Here is a 15,912-nt window from a genome sequence, read left to right as displayed (position 1 = left end):
CGATATATATTTGGTAAAAGATTTCTGTGACCACAGGCATAGACTTTTTTGTATAATCTCCAGTTTAGTCTTTAGCACATTTCACATGCAGGTAATAATGCTTAGTTTAATGAAACTGGCACAGGCTATTGTGTCTGTAAACATTTTTTCTTCCTGTATATGCAGGCCCCAAAGTACACTATCAGTGTAACTTGTAACTGTGAGTTGCATGTTATTATAGCTATCGTTCAAAAGGATTTCTAATGTACTAATGAGTGGAGAGAGTGTGTTGAGAGGATGGAAGGAGCACTTTGAGGAGTGCATGAATAAAGAAAATGAGAGAGGGTGGACGACAGATGGAGGAAAGTTAGTGAATCAGGAAGTGCAGAGGATTAGTAAGGAAGTGAGGGCAGCTAAGGCATGAAGAGTGGAAAGGCACTTGGTTCAGATGACATACCTGTGGATGTCTAGAAGAGGGCAGTGGACCTTTTGACACTGTTTAACTCAATCTTAGAGAGTTTGAGCCTGAGGACTGGAGAAGAAGTGCACTGGACTGATTTTCAAGAACAAGACTGATGTGCAGAGCTGTAGTAAATACACAGGGATAAAGCTGATGAGACACACCGTAAAGCTGTAGGAAAGATTTGTTGAATCTAAGTTAAGATGAGAGGTGACGATCAGTGATCAGCAGTATGGCTTCATGCTGAGAAAGAGCCCTACAGATGTGATCTTTATTTTGAGAGTGTCAATGGAGAAGTACAGAGAAAGTCAGATGGAGCTACACTGTGTCTTTGCGGATCAGAAAAAGCAGATAATTGGCTGCTGAGAGAGGAACTGTGGCACTGCACGAGGAAGTCAGGAATGGCAGAGCAGTATGTGAGGGTAGTGCAGGACATGTATGAGGACAGAGGCAGCGGTGAGGCGTGAGGTAAGAGTGACAGATGGCGTTAAGGTGGGGGTGGGATTACATTGGGATCTGCTCTGAGCCTCTTCTTGTTTGCAGTGTGGACAGGTTGAGAGATGAGGTCAGACAGGACTCTTCAAATGAGACTGTGATCTGTAGTGAGAGTAGGTAGCATGTGGACGAGAGCCTTCAGAGGTGGAGGTATGCTCTTAGAGAAGAGGAATGACAGTCAGGAAAAGGAAGACAGAATACCTGAATGACAGGGAGACAGATGTAACAGTCAAGCTGCAAGGAGCAGATGAGTTTAAATACCTGGGGTCAGCCAACACAAGAGAGGTAAAGCAGAGAGTGCTCCATCGCAAATATAGCAAAGAATATACAACTGGATTAATGTCAGGGGATCTGTCCAGTTAATAGCATTCACTTCTGTCTTTAAAAGAATGGTTACTTAGTTACGGACCAAACACTTCTCTACCAACATTCACCGGGCATGTGTTCATGATCTTTGGTAAAATTTAATAAGGTCTCTAACTCGTTTATTCTGTTCCAGCCCAGTACGGCCACACTGCATTAGAAACACGCAGCGGGTGTTACCAAAATTTTTTCCAATGTGGGTGACCCAGAGGAAATCAGAATATTAGATCAGAAACAAACACAGTACAGAAAACCAGGACAGAAATCATTGTTTGTGTTTTTTTAGGCTCATGTGCAGCTATGTGCCTATAACGTGAAAATTGGCAGAGCCAGAAAAGTGCTTCATATAAAATAACTGTTTAATCATACACATGTAGTAAATATCTATAGTAAAATATCTAAAGTAAATTTACTCATTACGGGGAATGGGCCTTTTCAAAATTATGCATGTTCATTAACAATGTGGACACCTTTTTAAAAAATTTTTATTACTCATGTAATACTGAGTATGTTTATCTAATAAAAAACGCATAATACATTAAAATCTCTAAAATAAGTAAATAAAGCTTTAAATTCAATAATATAGAATAAAATGCACATTATTTGCATACCAAATACAGTGGAACAGAAGTAATAGAGTCTGGAGCCTGGATCTGCCGAAGATTCTTCCTGTTAAAAGAGTGTTTTTCCTTCCCACTGACGCCAAGTGCTTGCTCACAGGGGGTCGTCTAATGGTTATATAATGGTTATATAAATAGAAACTGAACTGAACAGAACTAGAGCAGCCAAGCGGCGGTGCTCGGCCTCTAAGTTACTTCTGCCTCCGTTTGTTTTATTTATTTTTTTTTAGCGTAGTTTCGATCTGCCTCTCAATGCTAAAGTAACACTGCCCCAAAAGTTTTTAAAAATTACATTAAAAAATATAAAGAATAAAACTTACCGCGCTGAAGTCAGCATTCAGCAGCCTGGATTCCAGTCGCCATTTAGGTGTTAACCATCAAAGTTAGCTAACTAGGCTATCCCTACTCAGGGCACTGTTGCTAGGGTTACCAGCACTGATGTACGGAATTCTGTCAGCCAATCAGAACAGCTCCACAGGCAATAATTAAGAAATACTAAAGCCATCAAGCCAATCCCACTTACTACCTGCCACTCAAAATTCAGACTATGCACTAAAAGTAAGATTTTGTAAACATGTAGCCAAATTGTATTTTTATTTCATCTTTTTTTAATCCTTAGTTACTAATTTCTTTAAAATTAATGATTAAAAGCTGAAGAAAAAGCTAGCTGCAGTTTGCATATCTTAACTATTCAAATTAAAGGGGCAACACTCTCAGGCAGTTTTATTAGACACACCTGTTAATTTCCTCTTTATCTAAACAGCCAATCACATGGCAGCAGCTCAGTGCATTTAGAAAAGAAGTCATAGTTAGGACAACCTGCTGAAGCTCAAACCGAGCACCAGGTTGGAGAAGAAAGACGATTTAACTGACTGAATGTGGCAAGTTGATTTTTCCAGACAGCCTGGTCTGAGTTCTGTAGAAATTGTTGATTTACTGCGTTTTCCCACACAACCACCATTTGCAGAGAACTGTCTGAAAAAGAGAAAATATCCAGTGAGCAGTGGTTATCTGGGTGAAAAAACCTTTTTTGACGTCAGAGGAGATAGGCCTGACTACTTAAGCTTATAAGAAAATAAAAGTAACTAATTTCCAAGGTGTGCAGAAGAGCAATCTGTGAACACAAAACTTAGCAGTGCTAGAGCAGCAGAAGAACACAGGGGGTGCCACTCTTGTCAGCTGAGAACAGGAAACTGAGGATACAACTGACAAAAATTAGGCAACAAAAGAGTGGAAAATATTGCCTGTTGTGATAAGTGTGGATTTCTGCTGCAACATTTGGATGGTAAAGTCAGAATCCTGCCGTTTACAGTTTAGGCTGCTGCTGCTGGTGTAAATGTGTGTGTGGGGGAGGCGGGGGTCATGACCTGGCACACTTTGAGCCACGCTGAAACGCTACAGCCTGACTGACTGTTGTTGCCATCCATGTTCAGTATATTCATCTTGGCTGCTTCCAGCAGGATAACACACCATGTTAAAAATCCCAACACAGTTGGGTCACAAGGTACCAAGTCATTAAAGCACTTTTGGGAATCAGTAGAACACGACTACAGGAACTGAATGACACCATCATGTAAATATATCCCATAATCTAACCCATGATGAGAATTTGTCATTTCTTTATTTAAGGCATGTGTGAAATTTAAAAAAGGTCCAACTCAGGATTAGCAATGTGTACCTAAAAAAGTGGCCAGCTAGTGTGGATGCATAATGCGGACTTTAATGTCTGCTATAAATGACAAGGAAATGTTGCAGTACATTCACAAATAGGTTTTATTTTAAACTTTTTTTTTTTAATACATTATATCCATACCCAACACATTTTATATTATAATAAAATGACTCTTGTCATTTACATAAATCAAGGATTTGTGTATTAAGACTGCAAAATAGTACTGTAATTTTTGTATATAGCTTTGTACACATACAGGTGACAATGCATCCATTTTGCTCTTTACAAATGCACATTTTTTGGGGGGTGGGGGAGGGGATAAGAAAGGGCAGCCATAAGCAGAGGATACAAGAGCTCTAGCAAGACAGCAGGATAGTAAGTAAAACCACCACCAATACTGACCTGGGTTACAATGCTCGGTCAGACCCTTTGTACGACTTGAGAAGTCTGATGTCCCACTTGAAGTCAGGTTGTACTTTTAACAAAATTAACTGGGTTTAATCACAAGGAAAAGCATTTTAGCAATAATTCAACCGAAATCTTTCAAGAGCGAGCCTCCGGGTTGGCTGCATCCAAGGAGAAAGCTCAGAGCGCCACATGTAGCGGTACGGTGAAAATATATACACCTCAGGGGGAAAGTACAGACAGACAACATAGAAAGAAAATGTCAAATAAAGCCAACATGATTGAAATCTCTTAAACATTGCAGATTCAGGATTCTGATAAAAACACCACCTAATCATCCCCATCATGAGTTGGGAAACCAAATACACAAACAGTATTAGAAGATAATAAACCATGCTATATTGTCCCATGAATACATTTTTGTTTCCTCAATGTCAAACACATTTTGGCATATAACGGCATGTGTGTCCTCCCATGTGAGACCGAGTGTGGGATGCAAATTGAAATAAATGCTGAAGAAATGATGTCAATCAACACTTAGATCACTGACTAAGAAAATGAGAACATTCAAATTACAGTTTCATACTGTTCATGAATCTGCACACAAGAAAAAGATCAGCCATCAGGAAAAAAAAAGTAGTAGTTGTGAGTACCCTCTTTGGTTTGTGACATTGTTCATTTGCCAAAAAAGTGAAAATGACTCCTTACACGCTCATTTGCCCTGGATTCTACTCTCAAACTCGATTATTATATTGCAGGTAATTGCAACAGAACCTTTTAGCATTTATGATTCTAATTAAAGTAGCTGCATTTACCTTCAATAAAAGCAATCGCGAGTTTGCAAGTAGATAATATGCTTTGATTTCCCTACGATTTCCACCAAATCTCTACAGCAGGTTATTTAATAAAATACAGTCCCATGTGCCATCACCCATTGCCATAGAAAAGGTTAATACAGAATATCTGACAATACAAAATAAGTTTGTCAAAGCAAATTTAGCTGACACACTGGCAGCCCTTCAGTGCTTTACATCCTCTGTAGCAGTGTGGAAAAATGAGCTGTGGCTGCTCTCGACACTGTCAAGGTGAAGCTGTGGTCTTACAGTACAATGACTCAATGGGCCCTGCTGCTGGTGAAGAAATAACTGGGGAGGGGGAACAAAAACTGTTTGAAGCTATAGCAACAAGAAAAAAGTGCCAATATTTGTGAGAGCTTCTGTGTGTACACGTACAGGATATGCACGTGTACACACAGAGGTCCCGAGACGTGGCAGGGCAGCGTGGGAGCCCGGTCACTCGGCGCCGCGGGTGGGAGTGCTGGGCTGGTTGAGGCCCATGGTTTTGCACAACCAGCCGGCAAAGTCCACTTCCTCCACTTCTGATCGCTTGATGAATGTGTGACTCTAAGGAAAAATGAAACTTCAGTTTTTATTGTTATCAGAAAAACTAAACAAAAAACAGATGGGTTAAGTATCAAATTAAAAATAATAAAATTATAATAAATATTAGGGTGCCCACCATGAGCATCTTCAGATCCGCTCTCTCGGCTGGGTTTTTAATCAAACTGCAGACAAAAATGAGATAAATAAAGTAAAGTATCCTTTGCATGCATGTCGTTCACCATGTATATGCAGAGGGTTAGATGCTAGAAGGCCTTGTTCTGTTTCAGAGTTCACCTTAAAACACGAGTTTACCATGTATGCACGCATGTTCTTTAGTAGTTTTGACATGAGCCGCAGTGCAGTATAGACTTTAGACAAGACTGATGTAGAAACATGTGCAACAATTATCTGAAACAATATCTCTGTATTCATAGACTTTTTAAAAAGGTAAAGAACAGTAGATACTATTCTGAACTATTATGGCAAAAACGTTATTTTTATCACTAGTCCAGACGGGATCTTTATCAGAGTGTGGTGCTGACTTGTTTCCTAACCACCTCAAACCTGCACAAGCACAAAAACTACATGCATGCATTTAATTACAAACAACTCTTGCAACAGGTGTGTGAAGCAATTTGGAAATGTCAAAGTTTTCTGAATAGCTTCCTTTCATAATTCTTCATGAGCTGAGAAAAGAAAGACAAACGTCACATTCGGTGCTCACCATTTTGTCACAAAGTCCTGGAAGTCACTGGTGAAGACACCAAGCGGCAGTTTGGGGGGTGGCTGAGGAGGAAGCAAGAGTTAAAGATTATACACTGACTGAGGAAAGATGTGAGTGTTTGTTCATACTGTGGAAAAAACAGACATTGCTCAGACCTCATTGACAATGTAGTCCAAAAGTTCAAAGATGGCCATGGCAGGTCTGCTGTCCATCCCAGATCCTGTGGGAAAAGAAACAGACACAATCTCTGGTTAGTCTTCTTTAGAATACATTTAAATGCTTTAGTTTTAATTTTACTGTGCATTTTCTCAAACTGTACAACAACACAGCAGCTCTCGTGCTGCCAAAAGCTCTGTATGAGCTCTTGTCTCTTTAAGGCAGCCATTATAGTCTGTTGCAGACACCAACAGCTGACACCAGGGCTGAGTAATCATTCCTGAAGTCTGCATGTGTATTTGGGGAATTGTGATGTAAAGTTCAAGTTTGCACATAACCATTTCTCTTTTATTTTTTTAAAAATTAAATTTAGGTACTGTGAGCCCAGTCATCTCTACTGGACGACTCAACTGTCATGTAAAGCTCTTCAGCAAGGCTAGAGACTAGTTAAGTGCAGAGATTATGTTTCCCCATGAGGATCAATAAAGATTTTTTTGGCTTTATTCAAAATTACAAAGTTGGACCACACAACCAGAATGTGATTGCTCTATTCTCCTGTGGATGCCAGACAGGTTAATGCATGAAAACGATTTCATGCATTACTGTTGCTGAATTATGAATGTACCGTGGGGGTTTTGTTAAAAACATGTATACCATTGGAAGTGTGAACATAGACAGCCCAGTTGCACAAAAGGCTAACCCTCACCCTGTCAAAAGTCACCATCTTCAAATTTCCACATTTTCTGATTGTCCATTGCATTATGATTTTGACATAGCTGTGACCTGTGAGTCAGCTCTGAGCATACAGTCAAAGTAGAGTCAAAGTTGGCATGTTAATTGGCAGCCAAAACTGCCAATTAACATGCCAACTTTTCCACTGCTGTGAGGACAGGATTGTCAAACAACAACAGCAAAAAACAAACAAACCCTTACCCGCTAGGCTTCCAGTTCCTCAGATGCTAGGAGTGCATAAAGACTAATGTTTGTTCTTAAAGCCAACAACAGAAAATTTGGTTGAGATATTTCAGAGTTCGCTGTGAGGCATCCACTCATACACTGCACGAGGCCACGCCAGAGTAGCTGCTAGTCAAGCATTATGGAAAAGTGTTACACACTGGCCTCGGTAAGGTTAGGAGCAATGTTTGCTTTTGGGAGAGTATAACTCCCTTCGTTGCAGACTTCACAAATCTTTTGCATACACAAAACCGTAAACAAGACACTAAAGGGAGGAGAAAACCCACAAAGCATAATATGAGCACAAATCTAATGTCAAGTAATCTGCATAAGTTTATAGGCACGTGTGTGTGCTATTGCCCTTCATACCACTTATAGGCCTTCCGGGTGGTCTAGGCCTCTGCATGTTGACGTGAGGCTCTCCCTCAGCCCCATCCACAACGGCCCGTCCAAAGATGGCCTCCAGTTCTCTGGCGTCTGGTGGGGGGATGGGGTAGCGGCCAATCGCCAGCTCTACCAGAGACAGACCCATGCTCCACACGTCAGACTGAACCGAGTAATGAGTGCCCTGCAGTCTCTCCGGCTGTTGAGAAACACATAACTACGTCACAGAGCCGGTGAAGCCAAGACGCCAAGCAGGAGAGAGGGCTGGGCGGCGAAGGCACAGGAAGTGGAGGAGAGAAGTGGGAAGAGAAGAGGAGGGGGGTGTTATGGCAAGCAGAGGTGGGGTGTGGTTAGGGCAAGAGGACAGAGAAGAGGGTTTGGCAGGAAGTGGACAGCAACTTTGGACTGTTTTAGGGGTGAGCAAGGACAGGTGTGTGCGTGTTTTAGGAATTGCAATCAAAGGGCAAGCTTCTCTGCACCAGAGGTGCTTTTTTGGGAGTAGGATTAGACACACAAGCAGCTTTTGGCACTGCACCCACCAGGTATCTAAGAGTGAGGGGAAAGGACAAGAAAGCTCAAGCACAGTTGCCTCCCTCATTGCCAAAGAGCCCTTCCTGGGTACAGCCCGTGGTTCTTGGCAGGGGAGTGAGGGAGGGCCAGAGGAAAGGAAGGCAGAGGGTGGAACCAGAGAACAAGAGCCATGTGAGAAGAGTGGAGAAGGAAAGTGGGGATAGGGCCAGAGGAAAAGGGGTGGGGGCGCAGGCGCGCAGAGCTGACTCACCGACATGTAGGAGCGCGTTCCAACAAAGGAGTTGGCCATGGAATCTATGAGCTGGCCGCTAACACCGAAGTCGCACAGCTTGATCTCCCCACGAGAGTTGACCAGTATGTTGGAGGGCTTGACGTCTACATGGCAGAGGGGACATGGACAAAAACAAATGCGCATTACATTTAAAAGAAGAGGCTCTTCTTCATACTGTGTTTCATCTGTCATTCCTTTGGCTTACAAGTTTCTGTATGCAAGAGAAAGCACAGATTTATTACTAAATTATACCTAAAGAAACAGCAGACACTGCTATACTGGTGTTCTGATTTGCACGCTTCTGTGCAAAACATTTAGGAATTGTCATTTTCAGAAATAATACCATTAACATTTTTTTCTTCAAATACAAAGTACAGAGAACAAGGAAAACAAATGAATACTTGGTGTGACCACCTTGTACCTTTAAAAATAGAATAATTACTCCTTGACACACATGCACAGTTTTTCAGTGTGTTTGTTGCAGGCTGTTGCAGACATGGTGATAACATGTTTTTCCTGTGCATTTCTGTGTCTCTAAGATGTGGCGGCTACAGCAGCTGCTGCACATTTAAACATCTTAATTTCCTAAAACTTTTTGCACTGAACTCTATAGAGCTTTGCGAACGTGTTTGTAAACCCCCCTTGCTTGATGTCTGAATGGGCCCCAGGTCACCTTTCTCTGCTTTGCTCTCGTGAAAACTGCACATGCCCAAAAAGGCACATCTATCATGTCTGCTTTTATTTTGTTTTGCCTGTTTCTTTCTCTCCATCATGGGGAGAATTGAAGCTGTAAGGAACATAAATCTGACCCAAGTTTGACTGACAGAATGACATGACTTTTAATGTCGCTGAAACTAGCATTATGTGCTTATACATGTGTGAAGTGAGAGCACAGCATTTCGATATTTTGCGTGATAATTAAAAGAGGGACACCAAATATCAATAGTTTATGATGTAACCTCTAAATAGAAATTTAATCTTTTAGTGGTAGAATGGGACAAAGAAGAAAAAAAAAAAGTTTCCTACGAACGTTAAAAATAATCTGAGAAAACTACAAACACAAATGCTCATCTCACGTTCGGCCATCCTGAGATAACGTTAGCTGACCACGGCAAAGTTAAATCGGTTCAACCAAAGAAGCCAACCAACACTTGACATACTTAGGTTGGCATCCTGGTATCTTCCAATTCAGAATGAGCCAAGAAAGCAACACAATCCATCCCCCTACTTGCGACCACAATCTTGTGGATTTCTCTTACATGCTCGAGCTTCTGGAACTCAGAAGCATGACGGCATCACATTTTACCCCATCACAACCTTTCCTGGATTCTGATTTTCAGATTCATATGAGTCTATAACAGCTCGTTATCTCACAGAAGACTGGTGACTCAGGTCTCTCATTCAAAATGTGTGCAATAGCACTGTAGTCCATACATGCTCGTCCATACAAGTTGACCTAGGCTGTCCGATCAGCCTGTCCGCTTCACAATTTCACTTTGCAGCAATAAAAACAACTAAAGCGATTCTCTGGCGAGTCCCTCCTACAAGAATACTGTGATATATGTAGGGAAAACATTTACGTTCATCTATTGTTTGTATCCCAGTTTTTATGTGAGACAATACCATGAACCTATGCTTTCCACGATGGATAGAAAACACTTTCTCACAAATACAGATCGTTCATGCTTCATAGAAATATTGAAAACAGGACTACAGTCTTCCGTGCAGGCCACGGGTGGCATGTACAGAGCTCCCAGCTCTTGCTGAGTCCCTGTTGTAAACAAGCCCAGTCCTCCACATATCCAATTCATAGCTGAAAAACATCCTGCAAAATAATGGTGTAGGACTGAGCCCTGCAATCTGTCCTCTGCGGTGTATGACCCCCTCCCACCGACCAAGGACACGTGAGGAGAAGCTGAGAAAGAAATGGCATGAAAGAGCGGGAGAAAGATGGAGGGAGACGTGGAGGGAGGGGTCAACAGGGTGCAGTTGCTCTATAATCACATCTGAGAGGCTGTAATTACCGCCTGAGCTCACAGACAACTCTGTCCTGGAGTACCACCGACCCTGTAGCACTGAAACTTCACTGCACGATGCACTTCTTGCTGCTCCCTTTCTCAGTAATTTTCACAACAGCACACCCATGTGTCCTCACTTGTGTGCAGAGAAAAACCTGCCTGAGATGCTGTGACCTGTCATTTCAATGAATACAAATAATGTTTTCATGAGGACAATGTTTATTCTACAAATTCCCTTGATGAGAAACTTGTTATTTCCCCCCCCAAAAAATAGCTGGTCCCGTATGTGCATACGTGTGCTAAAGCTCTTAAGATGCTGATGCATGTGAAGGGAGAGCAATGAAGACAATTAATACAAATTCAAATGAAGAAGTACAGATACTACTGGCGCCCGTTGACTGGATGTGGTGCATTTCAAGTGGTTACACTAACCGAAGTTCAGACGTCTGGAAATACCGATCAGACCTAATGTCCAAAAAGCTTTATCTTATAGTTTAAGAAACTATAATCCATGATCTGAATCTCTACTGGATGTCTCTAAGAAGTGTCTACAAAAACACTGATAACCTATTATCAAATGAGGCTGACGTGCCACATATTTTATCCAAACCCAAATAACTCTATGAAATCACTGTGTTACAAACAAACTCCATATTTGGGCTTTAATATACTGCAGAGATTTGAAAGTGTTCCAAATGAGATTTTGAGCACAACTGTAATTTATCGGGACTCAAGAACAGCATTACCTCTGTGCATGATCTGGTGCTTCTCTCGCAGATATGCCAATCCCCTCAACACCTGTAAAGGAGAAAAAAACCCCCCCAAAACATTCAGTTTACAGACATACAATCTAGGAGTCCACACACACGGGACTGTACTGTGCATGCAACTTATGCATTATTGGACAACACACAGCTAGTTGAGCAACATCACAACCACAAGCAAAACCACAAAGAACAGCACACATGCAAAAATAGGCACAACCCTTTTGTTTATATTGCTGCCAAATTCGAACAGCAACTATATTTCAAAAGAAAAAGGTGTTGGATTAAGTCGCTCTGTGGTCAAAATTTAAGCATCCAGCATACATCCATATGCTGTCCACAATTACAGGTGGACACAGGATTCATTTAGCTCAATATGTGACTACGGTCAATATCTCTTAACCTTAAGTGCTGTGCAGAGCATCTCACATCACAGTTCAGTGTTAACTGTAAAAGTTTTCCTTTGATCTTCTGGATATAAAATATTTGAATTTCTTCATTTTACCCTAGTGGACATGTTTAAAATTGTGTAATAAATAGGATATGACCTTCTCAGAAAATCTGCTTTGTGGTCAGAAACGCCTTAAAATCCTCGAGTCCAGAATTATTTTCACACATCACCTCCAGCCGTAAACCTTTCTAAACATTACCTGATGGGACGTGAGAACGTGAATGACCGACAAAGTCGACATTAAGTACACTTTAACCACCAGCTGCCAAAGAGTCTGACTGCTCTGATTTTTGGAGATTAAGAAAAGAAAGCAGAAATTATTCTGCAGAGCCTCCTGCCTCAAAACATCAGGAAGCGAACTCGTCTAAACCAGAGTGAAAATGTGTCTGATGTTGACCTGCTGTGTCACGTTATCAATTTCAGAAACTTATCAGGCCCGACTCTCCTGACATCGTCCACAGTTCATGTGAGAAGACTTGTGAAGCGAATCATATTTTACAGCCTGTAAATAAACACCTAAAGCCACAAAACAAAAACAAACAAACAAAGTAAAACATCAACGGTGTACGCACAGCTATGCTAACTTTTCCAAGGATTTCTTCTGGGATTCTTCTGGCTTCTTTAAGAACCTGGTCCAAGGATCCGCCATCCTGCAGAGACCAAAACAGCCCATGTTAAGACAGACAAAACTGCCTGTAGCTGTGGGAACGTGTGTGTTGCACAACATAAGAATTCTCAGGTGATGCGATTCGCAAAATCGATTCCAGTCTCACAAAGAAATTGCAGCTAACAATCTTTGTCTCTCACCATGTGCTCCATACAGATGCTGATCTCTCCATCGCTGTAGAAGGCGCCATAGAAGCCCACAATATAGGGCGAGTTGCATTCATGCAGGACCTGCAGTTCTCTGATAATCTGGTTTCTGATGGCAGGTTTGATTTCCAGGTGGATCAACTGACGAGAAAAAAAACAAAAAACAAAACAAAAACAAAACACAGAAACGAAATAGTTTTAATTTAAGTTGCATGCAGACGATGCAGTTACACCGCCTGAAGTCCCCTTTTTACACTTGTGGCACTTTGTTAGGCACACCTGCTCGACTGCTCATTAAAACACAAATAGCTAATCAGCAACAAACGGCAGCAACTCTGTGCATTTAGGCATGTACTCGTGGTCAAAACGAGCTGCTGAAGTTCAGACGATAAGAATGGGGATGAAAGGTGATTAAAGTGACTGAACATGGTTGTTGGTGCCAGGCAGGCTGGTCTGAGTATTTTAGAAACTGCTGATCTAATGGGATTCTCCCACACAACCATCTCCAGGGTCCAAAAAAAGAGAAAATATCCAGTGAGCAGCAGCAGTTCTGAGCAAAAATACTTGCTGATGCAATGGCCGTAGAGCTTTGAGTCAATGGGAAGGCAACAGTAACTCAAATAGTCACTCATTGCAACCAAGGTATGCAGAAGAACATCTCTGACTGCACATTGCTTTGAACCTTCAAGCAGATTGGCTACAGCAACAAAAACCCACAGCGGGTACCATTCCTGTCAGCAAAGAACAGGAAACTGAGGCTACAACTTGCACATCTCACTAAATGTGAACAGTAGAAGGCTTGATCTGATAAGTCTTGATTTCTGCATTTGGTGTAAACAACATGAAAGCACGGATCCATCCTGCCTTGTATCAATGGTCCAGGCTGCTGGTGTGGGGGACAGTTTCCTCACACACTTTGAGTCCCTTGGTACCAAATAAACATTGTTCAAACACCACAGCCTACATGACTATAACTGCTGACCTTGTCTATCCTATGGCCACAGTGTACCATCCTCTGATGGCTGCTTCTAGCAGGATAATGCAATGTCACAACGATCACATCAAACTATTTTTTTGAACACAACAGTAAGTTCACTGCAGTCAAATGGCCTCCACAGCCACCAGATGTCAAGAACCTTTGAAATGTTGTGAAACCAGAGATTCACATCATGGATCTGCAGCAGCTTCATAATACCATTATGTCCGCATGGACCATAATCTCTGAGAAATGTCTCCAGTTTAGAAGAACTTTCAACAAAGGTTCAACTGACATCCACAGGCCTCAAGCCTGAGCTCGCTTAGACTGCTGCTGCCACATCTGTATAAAGTCTAGATAACTTACTACATTCATTCTTATATACCCACAAAGAGATAGATACTAAGAGATAAGTATTTAGTGTATGAAACTACACTTTGATAGTGTGAAAGGAAATTTAAAAAAGTGTAACATAATGGCAAATATCTTTCGTAAAAGCACACAAGATAAGATAATACTTGTGATAAGGATGCCATTAGGGTTTGTCGTTAAAAAAAAAAAAGTGAAGGTAATATAAACAAAACATTTCACAATGGAAAAAAATGTGTTGGCGCTCTTTGATAAGCTGAGCTATGCAGCTCAGGCGCTGCCAATAAAATACCTCAGGCATATCTTTGACATTTACCTGAAACATTTTTGTTTCTGAACTTCAAAACTAACCGTTTTGTTGTAACCGTTTTATTATTTTCAGTTCCCTTGTCTTTCTCCAGAAAGAGGCGTTTCCAGACATGGTGCACTGATAACATCTTAGACTTGAAGTGGAATGCAGTTTTTTTTACTTTCACTTGGAGAACAGCTGTTAAACAATCATTCTTCACCTTCCGAGCCATGACCAAGCCCGAGGGTTTGTGGCGGACTTTGTTGACCACCCCTCCGTTTCCTGCACCCAGCTCACATATGGGTTCGAAATCTTCATCCTTCAGCTCCCCAACCTGGGCTTTCTGGGTGAGAAAGGCTTCCAGCCGTTTCCTCTGCTGTTCATCCAGGTCCAGCTCCCCCAGCTTCTTCTGTAAGGCCTCGAGGTTGGCTCTGTAAGGAGGTGGCATTTGGTTTAGCAGAGTTCCTTAAAAGGAGTGAGAATTAACATATGCACCTCCTTGTACGGTGGTGCAGAACGAAATCTTGTGCAACTCCAGTAACAGCCAATTACCTCGGTATAAGGACAAAGCAATTCACGATTCAGTGGTTTAACACAATTAATCATAAGGCACAGCACTTACTCAGATGCAGCATCAATGGTGTTGGAGGTGGCCTGTCCCTCTCCAATGGGCGTAATATTAAGGGGACCGGGTTTTCTTTTGGGGCCCATTTCAATAACAACCCGAATCGACTTTGTCCAAAATTTAAAAATAAAATTAACGAAAAAGGCAAAAAATTAAAAAAGAAGCAGAAAACTGCAATGAAGTGGGCTGCTGCTAGCCTAACCTTTCCCTCGTGTGAAAGTCAGTATTAAAAAGCAACAGGATCAGCTCTAGTATAACTTGGCTAGCTAACGTTAGGCTAAGTTAGTACACTTTCGGAAGCATGTCACTTAGTTAATCTGGTAAAACCTATCACCACGATGTGCTCTTTAAAAGTCAGACAGCTTCTTCGGTTTAACTGACTTATAGAATTCGAGGTGTAGACATTTCTGTCACTCAGCTTCTTCTTGGTTTTCTACCTGCTGCTGCTAGCCATTAGCCACCTAGCTGCTCCTGCTAACTAGCGCTACCTCCTGCAAACTCGTGCCTTGCGCCTCTCAGTCCGAACCTGCAGCCGCCTCTCACAGCACACGGGGCCGCCTGCCACGCTTTTACCGGCAGCTACACCGGGACACCGACTCGGCTTGTTTCCCTAAGCGAGAGGGCGGGGTACGAAAAGTAAATCCGTCCGCGATACAGTCCGGGGTGTGGGGTTATCAAGCAGCGAAAAGGACTGTGGCTAATACAGGAAGCAAGCAGCTGCCTGCAGCATCAGACCTGACACCAACAGGGAGAGCCCGTGATAAATAGCGCGAGATTGGCTTTGGCAAGTTGATACGAGATATGCAAAAAGAAAAAAAAATCTCATGGGTGGGTGGATGACATATGCAGTTTGTGGTAACACCTCCAGTACATTGTTTTTAACGAGGAACAAGCTCATTTTAACCATATGTCATCTGCCCTGTGCAGCTTTTTGTATTTATTAGTAATAAGTAAACACACAAGAACAGAAGAGGGGGGCAGTGTTTGCTGCCATCTGCTGGCGGTGGTTGGCAATAACAGGCTCAAGTGAAGATAGTTTCACTTAATCTTAAATCAGAAACGATCGTGATATGAAACTAAAAATATAAAAGACCCCACCTGGGAGCGATTTTCTTCTTCTTAATTGTACATCGTAAAAAACTGTATTTTTTTAGGGGGGGCGGAGTGTTGTACAGTTTAAAAAAATGATTTCTTTTTAGAAAAATGTCCAT

At 41.8% G+C, this 15,912-nt stretch overlaps 1 protein-coding gene across 1 annotated transcript; it reads right to left on the bottom strand.

Annotated features, from left to right (window-relative positions):
• Positions 1-3,817: 3,817 nt before the first annotated feature.
• map2k2a (mitogen-activated protein kinase kinase 2a) lies at positions 3,818-15,460 on the bottom strand. The gene is made up of 11 exons (XM_085397772.1): positions 14,699-15,460; positions 14,297-14,507; positions 12,437-12,583; positions 12,202-12,279; positions 11,161-11,212; positions 8,376-8,500; positions 7,580-7,793; positions 6,256-6,320; positions 6,101-6,162; positions 5,513-5,558; positions 3,818-5,397 (listed from the first exon to the last, which is right to left on the bottom strand). The coding sequence occupies exons 1-11, from the start codon at positions 14,785-14,787 to the stop codon at positions 5,287-5,289; spliced, it is 1,200 nt and encodes a 399-aa protein (XP_085253898.1). The 5' UTR covers positions 14,788-15,460; the 3' UTR covers positions 3,818-5,286.
• Between the last annotated feature and the right edge of the window lie 452 nt (positions 15,461-15,912).

This window comes from Rhamphochromis longiceps, linkage group LG23, assembly GCF_057381845.1.
Source record: "Rhamphochromis longiceps isolate RC_006_pf linkage group LG23, R_longiceps_female_GT1.1, whole genome shotgun sequence".
Classification (NCBI taxonomy): Eukaryota; Metazoa; Chordata; class Actinopteri; order Cichliformes; family Cichlidae; genus Rhamphochromis; species Rhamphochromis longiceps.
This window is presented reverse-complemented; position numbering and strand designations above follow the sequence as displayed.